General features: G+C 36.5%; 1 protein-coding gene across 1 annotated transcript; it reads right to left on the bottom strand.

The window, feature by feature from the left end:
- Positions 1 to 7180: 7180 nt before the first annotated feature.
- LOC115979213 (WAT1-related protein At3g28050-like) lies at positions 7181 to 10238 on the bottom strand. The gene is made up of 7 exons (XM_031101195.1): positions 9733 to 10238; positions 9572 to 9637; positions 9173 to 9286; positions 8830 to 9067; positions 8552 to 8710; positions 8269 to 8420; positions 7181 to 7612 (listed from the first exon to the last, which is right to left on the bottom strand). Exons 1-7 carry the CDS (start codon positions 9906 to 9908, stop codon positions 7456 to 7458), a joined length of 1062 nt encoding a protein of 353 aa, XP_030957055.1. The 5' UTR covers positions 9909 to 10238; the 3' UTR covers positions 7181 to 7455.
- Positions 10239 to 10477: the final 239 nt, after the last annotated feature.

Below are 10477 nucleotides of genomic sequence, written 5' to 3'. Positions count from 1 at the left end.
AAAAATAAGAATAGAAGCTGACTGCCTCTCTTTTCTCTATTTTCTCTCATGCGGCTTGCTCACTAGGTTAATTGGAATTTGTCTTGAATCTCTCACAGCTACACTACAAATATAATATATATATATATATATATATATATGTCAAAGTCGGCTAAAGTTGTGGGTTACTATTCCAAATAGGAGTTGGTCAAATAGTGACCGACTTAGGCAATGAGGATGTGGGCTTGTGGCAATTCAAGCCACACACGGCCCACTCCAACAAATCTCCACCTTGGCTTGAATTGATCAAGCTACACGAGCAAACTCCTCCATCAGCTCCACCTTAGCCCTTAAGGGCTCACAAGCTGCAAACATTAGCCACAATCCTCCATAATACAGTCCTTCATCCCTGCAACTCATCCTCCTGTCCTCAAGCTAGAAGACCAATTGAAGCTGCGCACAGCTTCAACTTCTCAATAGTGACACCCTTAGTCAACATGTCTGCCGGATTCTTAGATCCACAAATCTTCTCAAGCATTACCAGCTTATCTTCAACAAGGTAACGGATAAAGTGGTATTTTGTCTGTATGTGCTTCGACTTTGAATGAAAAGCCGAATTCTTGGCAAGAAAGATTGCACTCTGACTGTCACTGTGTAGAATGCCCATCTCCTGCTTCTTACCCAATTCATCTAAGAAACCATGTAGCCAAATCATCTCCTTTCCAGCTTCAGTTGCTGCAACATACTCAGCTTCTGTACTAGACAAAGTAACAATCTTCTGTAGATTTGAAGCCCATGATATAGCTGTACCACCCAGAGTAAAAACAAACCCAGTAGTACTCTTTCTACTATCAATATCACCAGCAAAATCAGCATCTACATAACCCTGCAGTTTCAAACTTGCACCTGTGAAGCAAAGACATGTATCTGATGAACCCTTCAGATATCTCAGAATCCACTTGACTGCCTCCCAATGCTGCTTTCCAGGCCTACTCATGAATCTGCTCACAACTCCCACTGCATGTGCAATGTCTGGCCTTGTACATACCATAGCATACATCAAGCTGCCAATAGCTGAGGCATAGGGCACCTTGCTCATATGATCCCTTTCTACTTCTGTCTTCGGTGACTGTTCTTTGCTTAGTTTGAAATGACTACCCAAGGGTGTGCTCACTGGTTTAGCTTCATTCATGTTGAACCTGCTGAGAACTTTCTTCACATACTCTGACTGTGAAAGCTTCAATGTACCATTAGCCTTGTCTCTAATGATTCTCATACCAAGGATTTGCTTTGCAGCTCCCAAATCCTTCATTGCAAACTGTTTGGACAATTGCTTCTTCAGATTATTAATCTCCTCAATGCTAGACCCTGCAATAAGCATATCATCCACATACAACAGTAATATGATGTAAGAATTGTCAAAAAACTTAACATAGCAACAGTGATCAGCTTCACATCTCTTGAACCCAATTCTATGCATAAAACTGTCAAATTTCTTGTACCACTGTCTTGGAGCTTGTTTTAGGCCATACAAGCTCTTTTTCAGTTTGCAGACTAAATTCTCTTGTCCTTGAGCAATGAACCCTTCTGGCTGAATCATGTAAAGGTCTTCCTCCAAGTCACCATGAAGGAATGCTGTCTTCACATCTAACTGCTCAAGATGTAGGTTTTCTGCAGCCACCATTCCCAGTACTAGTCTGATTGTTGACATCTTCACAACTGGAGAAAATATTTCTGTGTAGTCAATGCCTTCCTTCTGCTGGAACCCTTTAACAACTAATCTGGCCTTGTAACGTTTGCTACCATCATGCTCAATTTTTATTCTGTATACCCACTTGTTGTGCAAAGCCTTCTTTCCTACTGGCAATTCAGTCAGTTCCCATGTCTGATTCCTCAACAAGGAATCCATCTCATCCTTCATGGCTAACTCCCACTTGCTTGAATTTTCATCTTGCAAGGCTTCATCATAGCACTCTGGCTCACCACCATCAGTCAACAGGAGATAATTTAAAGTGGGTGAATAACGCTGTGGAGGTCTAATGTTCCTGGAAGATCTGCGGACTTCAGCTACAGGTGTACTCAGATCTACCTGTGAATTTACATTCTCCTTATCTTCTTCACCCCTTTTCTGGACAGTACCTTCAGTCAATTCATCTAAGTTGACAAACTCAGATTTCTTTTGATCTATCCCTGTAACATCTGACACTACAGTTGACTTGTCCTTGTACATAACCTGTTCATTAAATATCACATTTCTACTTTTGATGATTTTCCTGTTTTGTTCATCCCAAAACCTATAGCCAAATTTCTCATCACCATAGCCAATGAAAAAACATATTTTAGACTTTGCATCAAGTTTACTACGAGCATCAGAATCAATATGAACATAAGAAACACAACCAAAAACTTTTAAGTGTGAAAACTTTACCTCTTTACCGCTCCAAACCTCCTCAGGAAGTCTGAACTCCATGGGAACTGAAGGTCCTCGGTTTATCAGGTAAGCTGCAGTGCTAACAGCATCAGCCCAAAAAGTTTTTGGTAGTCCAGCATGCAACCTCATACTCCTAGCACGCTCATTGAGAGTTCTATTCATGCGCTCAGCCACACCATTCTGCTGTGGTGTCCCAGGAATGGTCTTCTCCATCCTAATTCCCTGTGCAGCACAATACTCACTAAACCCTCCATCTATGTACTCTCCTCCATTATCTGACCTCAAACATTTTACTTTTAAACCTGTTTCTGTCTCAACCATGGCTTTCCACTTCTTAAAGGTTTCAAATACATCAGATTTATTTTTCAGAAAATAAACCCATACCTTTCTGCTTGAGTCATCAATAAAAGTGATGTAGTACCTTGAACCTCCAAGGGATGCAACCGGAGAAGGCCCCCACAAATCAGTGTGTACTAACTCCAATTTTTCAGTCTTCGGTGTCCTGCCAGTTTTCAAGAAACTCACCTTTTTCTGCTTTCCTAAGATGCAACTTTCACACATGTCAAAATCAATGGACTTCAATTCTGGTAATTTTCCTTTTGACAGCAGCATCTTCATCCCTTTCTCACTCATGTGACCAAGTCTTCGGTGCCATAGACTTGTATCAGTACTTGCATCAGCAACTGCAATTGTGTCTCTTGGACTTGAGGTCATGTACAGAGTACCAGTCTTCTTTCCACGAGCCAATACCCTAGCTCCCTTTGTAACCTTCCAAGTACCACCAACAAATAGTATTGCATGTCCTTCATCATCAAGTTGTCCAACAGAAATCAGATTCCTCCTCAGGTCAGGAATATGTCGAATCTTCTCCAGTAACCAAACAGACCCATTGGGCAACAATATTCGAACATCTCCCATACCCACAACATCCAAGGCTGAACCATCAGCCAAATACACCTTACCAAAATCACCTGCAACATAATTCTGTATGATTTCTCGGTGTGGAGTGGTATGAAACGAAGCTCCTGAATCCAAAACCCAATCATCAAGTGGACTGTCTACTGCAAGAAGTAATGCATCCTGTACCTCTTCTGTTACAGCATTAGCAGAATCATCTTCATTCTTCTTCTTAGGACTTTTGCATTGATTCCTAAAGTGACCTGTTTTCCCACAATTCCAGCATTGTACTTGTTGGCCTGATCTAGATTTACTTCTGTTCCGATTAGAATTTCTGGATTTTGATCTGCCCCGATTTGAATTTCTGTTATTACCTCTGCCTCTTGTCTCAAGGTTTAGGGCAGAACCAGATCCTGAGGATTCACCTGCATCTCTTCTGCGAATCTCCTCAGCCAGAATTAAATCTCGTATATCATTGTACTTGAGTTTTTCCTTTCCTGTAGAATTGCTTACTGCCATCCTCATTGCCTCCCAACTGTTTGGCAAAGAAGCCAAGACGATCAGAGCACGAATCTCATCATCAAAATCAATTTCTACAGACGACAATTGATTTGTGATAGTATTAAATTCATTCAGATGTTGTGCTACTGATGCATTCTCTGCCATCTTCAGATTGAACAGTTTCTTCATCAAGTGCACCTTATTGTTTGCTGACGGCTTTTCATACATACCAGACAAAGCCTTCATCAAATCTGCTGTGGTCTTCTCCTTTACAACATTGTGTGCAACAGACCTAGATAGAGTTAACCTGATAACTCCCAATACCTGTCTGTCAAGAAGAGCCCATTCATCAGCCTTCATAGCCTCAGGTTTTGTCCCCAAAAGAGGCAGATGCAATTTCCTCCCATAGAGATAATCTTCAATCTGCATCCTCCAATACGCGAAGTCTGTGCCATCAAACTTTTCTATTCCAGACGCCTTTCCTGCTTCCTCTGCCATTGCTCCCACTCAAACCTAACCCTAGGCTCTGATACCAGTTGTAAGGAATTTAACCAAAAATTCCTAACCTGTGAGAAACAAAACAAATAGAGAAAACACACGTCAAAGAAAATAATCACACGCACAAGACAATATTTACGTGGTTCGGCAATTTGCCTACGTCCACGGAGTTGCAGGGATTTCACTATTATCAGGGAAAATACAATAGTGCACAAGAACACTCTCAAGAAACCCAAATCCCAATTACACCCTAGCACTCTCTCACATAAAAAAATAAGAATAGAAGCTGACTGCCTCTCTTTTCTCTATTTTCTCTCATGCGGCTTGCTCACTAGGTTAATTGGAATTTGTCTTGAATCTCTCACAGCTACACTACAAATATAATATATATATATATATATGTCAAAGTCGGCTAAAGTTGTGGGTTACTATTCCAAATAGGAGTTGGTCAAATAGTGACCGACTTAGGCAATGAGGATGTGGGCTTGTGGCAATTCAAGCCACACACGGCCCACTCCAACACGGAAGGCATAACTAACTTTCTAAATCTTTTTTTTTTTTTTTGGAGAGAGAGAGACTTTCTAAATCCTCTTAATATATAGAGAAGAGATAATTATAGGTTTACATTGTACTAATTATAAAAATTATACCTATCAAAAAAAAATTATAAAAATTATATATTATAGACTAAATAAATGTGTAAAATAATTCATAAAAAAATGTAAAATAAGTCTATAATGTAAATTTTACCTTGCTAGTACAATACAAATTAAATTTTTTTTAAGTATATAGTTACGTCTAAAATGCAAACATTCTTTTTTATATAGGAATAAATACAATTTCTTAGATATAGGATATTAGATTTTTCTATAATTTGTTGATTGTTGATCGTGTTTGACAATAGTTATTAGTATCTCAGCCGAAAAGACAATAGTTATTAGTAGGATTTTTAGAAAGAAAGAAAAAAAAAAATGATACCGGCTCCATCATTGGAACTTGTGGTTATTGAACCGACCGTGAATAGATATAATATTAATTGTGAAAAAAAATATTAAGACCCTTACATAATTAACCTTTCATAAATAAGAAATTAATCAGTTAATCACAATAATTTAATATTAATCTTGCATATTAACTTAAATAACTACTCCCTCCGTCCCACTTTGTTTGTCCTCCATTCCATTTTGGGATGTCCCAAAATATTGTCCTGTTTCTAAAAATAAAAGTTATTAATTTACTAATGTTCCTATTATATCCCTATTAATTTACTAATTCAATTTTCTGATAAATTTATTTAAGGATAGTTTTGGAAACTTATACATTTTTAAAAGGTAGACAAAATAATAAATGATGTTCCCTTAAAAAGTTTGACTTTTCAAACAGGACAAACAAAGTGGGACGGAGGGAGTACAATTTATTGTTTATACACTAAACTAAATCAATCAAAGCAATAAAGATAGTCGCACAATGTTTATCAAAAAAAAAAAAGATAGTCGCACAATGATTTGGTTATGAAGTGATAATAAAAAAGAATGAAAATCTTTTCAATGAAATAACCACTATTTGTTGTATTCGGATACAAATAGTCCCAAAGAAAAATCACTGAATAAAAGGAACAATTAGATAATATCAATGACTCACAAAATCTTTATAACCTAAATTATCAGAGCAACCTTTACAAACGCTCCACTTACCTTCCTAAAGGGAGAGATTGTTAGGATTAGCGTTGGCAAGTTCCATAACTTTTATAATTGTTCAATAGGTAATCATCATAAAGAGTAAGATCAAGTGTTCAAGAACTAACTCAAGAGAAGGAAGTTTCTGTACTCCTGACTCACCTTTGATCGAATCTCGATCAACTAAAGTAGACCTCTCGACAAATGGGATTCTTTAATTACGATTTCATTAAGGAAAATGCTAACAAATGCTCTTAGGATAATGGTTAATAAGTCATTTAAAAAAAGTTTTTATGGGGGAAAAAATTAATGTTTTAACTGCTTTTTCGATTTTCCATAAAAGTAGTGTCAAAAATTTCCTAAAATGGATTATTAACCATTTTTTTTAAAGATATTTGTTAGCATGACCCTTTGATTAATAAGGTTAACTGATGACTTGGAAAATGTGCCTTACATGCAAGACCATATAAGAACACATAATGGTCAACCAAACGGAGCTCTAAATAGGTGTAGAAGTACTTATGCCATGTGCTATTAAAGAAAAAACCTAAACTTAGTTTCAGCAACCATTAAGTACCAAAAGTGAATCTAAAGATGGAGTTTTTGATTGGTGATCAAGGTTGAAGCCATAAAGCATGCCAATACATGTTTGTTGTGGAGGTCAAATCTTCAAGATAGGTCATTTGAGTCATGGATGCAGTTCATGAAAAAATTCATAGTAGAAGAGTCCAAGCAGCTTGGAGCTGACCATTGGGTCACATCAGTAAGGTTTCTACATGCTAGAGTATATGATAAAGAGTTTATTTTAGTTTGTGAACTGTAATTCTATTATTGAATTTCTTCTTAGGGTTTAGGAAACCTCGGAGTGGTTTTTTCCTTTGAATGCATTTTTAGATTTTGTAACTCGTCACCATATGTTTGTGTTCTTTTACTTTATTTTTATTGCTTTTCATATGGTGATTGTTAATCTATGGTGATTAACTCGTGCTAATCAATACTTGATAATTGGTTAATTTAATAAGTTGTTTATTTTGCTATAAAATCAACTAAGGAGTCTAAATCATCTTTTGAATAAATCAATTTTATGATTCATATTAAATATTAAAGATTTGAAGATACATCAAAATCATGTTATCTAAAATTTTAAATGACGTGATACTCTATATATTGTCAAATTAAAAAAGAAAAAAATAAATCATTACAGTAAAATGGATACTCTCTATTTCAAATGATATGGAGGGAATCCTGTTTTGTGACCCCCATCAACTTTAATGAAGCAACATTCTATCATAATTTCTCCTTTAGAGAAATACATGCCGGTATTTATGGAACAATTATCTTCTACTTTACCCAATAAATGTTATTTTAACAAATATGTATCTTCCTAAACTGATGCTGCCAACAAAAAAAATGATGTATTTAGTTTCTAACACAGCAAGGCTTTAATCTAACTTCACATTTTTTGCAAGGTTTCTACACTTCAGTGCCATTGTTCTGCAAAAGAGGGGCATTAGGAGAGGATGACTCATAGCTACTAGTAATTGGATGGTGTTCAATCACCACCTCTTCTTGGGCTTGCCCCCATAGCACGGCATAAAACCCAAGTACTATAATAGCCGCTCCAACCACACTGCACATCATTTAGTTGAACAATAATATATCAAATTCCATGTTTTGGAAAAACAGAAATGGTGAATGAAGTAGATATATCAACTCTGTATCTATGATGGTATTGCATTTTTCATCAAGACCTTTGCGACTTACTTTTCTTCATATAGTTTCTTTTTCGCAAAATAGTTTGCTAGTAACACACACTTTGTCACAGCTGTTCTACTTTACAGACTGTGAATGGTGGGAAAAAAAAGCAGTGACTAACAATCGATCACAGTCTATCACATAGGACAGTTGTGGTGAAATTTATGAAAGTGCGTAGTACCATTATTGAAAAATTTTACACCCTTCTTATTTTTGTGTTGCAGTGGGGCCAATTGAAATTTCCATGTGAGAGGGGTGTGAATTCTTCGTCAATGAAGAATTCGGTGGTTGTAAACTTGTAGAGAACTCTTTTTTCTTTGAAGTTGACTTTATATCAATCCAGAATGACATGCTTGAAAGCAACTCAATTACTTTACACCTCTTAATATTTTCTTTTTATGATCGGCGAGGAATCAGTTTTAGCTAGCTTATACGTTTAACTAGCCTAAATATTCTTAGTTTATTATCCAAATGTCCAAAATTCTGGTCATACTTTAAGCATACATCTATTATCTATATTAAGAATTATACCTTCCAAGATAAAGAGTATCCCCAAGGTAAGTAACCCCCATCACAACTGCAATGACTATACCAAGTGGCTTAAACATGGCAACATAGACAGGACCCTTCTTGTGACATGCCCATAGATGAACACTGGTTCGAATTGTAATTGCAAAAAATGCCTGGAGATTAAGCCATATGGCAATTGGTAAGTCATTAGCTATAAGCTGCAATGATGGACAGGATTGCAACAACAACAACAACAACAACAAAAGCTTAGTGTCAAAATTAACAGGGTCTAATTTTTGCTTACCGAGTACACTACAGCTATCAATTCCATATCAAAGTTCAATTTCCAAGCATTTGGATCATTCTCTAAAATAAGAGAGATGATGGCAGAAAGGATGGTCACAAAGGTACAACGAATGAGTGAAAACATAAGCTCTGCAGGGTAGTCCCTAACAACCCATGTCTAGAAAAGAACCAAAAAAAAAAACCAGTTAATATCTTGAGATATAGTATACAATGCTGTTAAAAAGGCATATGGTATTTCTTTTGGTATGGATTTGTTTGTGTATGTTTTACTTTTACCTGTACAATATATGTCACTGCAAGCAAAAAGTAAGCAGATGCAGAGCAAAAACCCCCTAGGATCCAGTTTGAGTGGAGGGGGGAAAGAAGCTCACCACTGACCACTTTCTCAGGTAATGAAGCAATTGAAATTGGTAGGCCTTTGTAGAGAGTGACAATTAAAGCTCCTGTGATTGATACAATGGTACCAATACTCCTGGCCCGACTACCTCTAAGTCTTAAGTCTAGTTTTTCAAACCTATAACACCCATTTGATTTAAGGCTTATCAATTGCCATATATAAACAGAAACAAAACCAAAACAAGAATTCCAGAGCTGAAGGCAAGGGAATTAAGAAGTGCACCTGCAGATGACGGCAAGAACAAAAGTAAAAGCTGGGAGTAAATCAGACATAACTGAGGACATAGTGGGAGAGCTATAACCTATCCCAAAAGCTTTAAGCATCTGTACAGTAGAACTGCAACCATTCTCCTCGTCATACATCAAAATTAAAATTTTGAAAAACACAAATAACCAGTTCACTATTCCCACAAAGACAGACGACGACAACAACAACAACAACAACAACAACCAAGCTTTAGTCCTTTTATCATTTTAGGGTCAGTTATGAATTCTCAACAAACTAGTTAGGGTGTGTCACATGTATTCTTTTCCCTCATTTTATTCAACTAAAATCATATTCTTTGTTAATTTCTTACTTGACATAAATACTAATACTTAAGTTGAAAGAAAAAATGGCTACCTTAACAAGGCAACAAGAAACACTCCACCGACTATGCCCCATGTGAGTGGAGGGAGAGACTTTTTTCTGTCAGTGAACAAAATTATAGTAAGTACCTTAAGAGAGACAAAACCAGGGCTAATTGTTGGAAGAGAGTTGAAACTTGAAACAGTTAAGTTCACCTGTAAAAGATGAGGCAAGATAAGAGAAGAAAAAAGATAGCTATGGAATTAGAATATGTAACAAAGATGAAATCACTCATCCCTCCAGTCATAGCAGCTTTGCTAATAGTGTTTAAGCCCACATCCAAGCACTCCACAGTGACCATGATCAGTGTCACGCCCTTACCCTGGAACATCCTGCTTAATCTTGAGGTGCTATAACTTGAAGGAAGGGAAATCTGAATCACATCAGCTAAAGCCTAAAACTCAATTCAGTAATGGGAGGAAGAGGAAGGCATAAAACTTATGGTTCTCTACTTCCTTTTAAGTCTCACGTTGTATACTGACATGCATTTTTTTTTTTCTTTGATAACATGCTTTATTGATGAATGAAAACAAATATTGATAGCAAGATACTGACTATCCTATTCCTAAGCCTAGTTTGGGTAATGGCAAATTAACAATCCTAAAGATAAAAGTGGGGAGAGTGGAGACTACGGAGTGTGGGATAGTCTTAACTTTAATCCATCTCCATATCCATTCTATCGGAACATAACATCAATCACCATTTCCACTTGTCCCAACACGTTACCTAAAAAAATTCAGACAATTTCAAGAATAAATTCTTACTTAGTTTATGAACAGTTTGTATAATGTTTAACTCTTTTTTTAAGGTACAGTTACATTTTTAAAGCCTAATAAATTAATGAAAATAAACTCCCCAAACAAGGATAAAGGTTTTTTTTTTTTTTTTTCAAGTTGTTAA

This window comes from Quercus lobata, chromosome 3 (genome assembly GCF_001633185.2).
Source record: "Quercus lobata isolate SW786 chromosome 3, ValleyOak3.0 Primary Assembly, whole genome shotgun sequence".
NCBI classification, from domain to species: Eukaryota; Viridiplantae; Streptophyta; class Magnoliopsida; order Fagales; family Fagaceae; genus Quercus; species Quercus lobata.
The sequence above is the reverse complement of the archived record's forward strand: the minus strand, read 5'-3'. Positions and strand labels throughout refer to the sequence as shown.

Coding starts and splice junctions, on each gene's coding strand:
- LOC115979213 (XM_031101195.1), bottom strand. CDS start 9,908: ATGTTCCAGGGTAAGGGCGTGACACTGATCATGGTCACTGTGGAGTGC. Junction 9,287..9,571: donor TTTCTTGTTGCCTTGTTAAG/GTAGCCATTTTT, acceptor GAATGGTTGCAG/TTCTACTGTACAGATGCTTA. Junction 9,068..9,172: donor GTTCTTGCCGTCATCTGCAG/GTGCACTTCTTA, acceptor TGGGTGTTATAG/GTTTGAAAAACTAGACTTAA.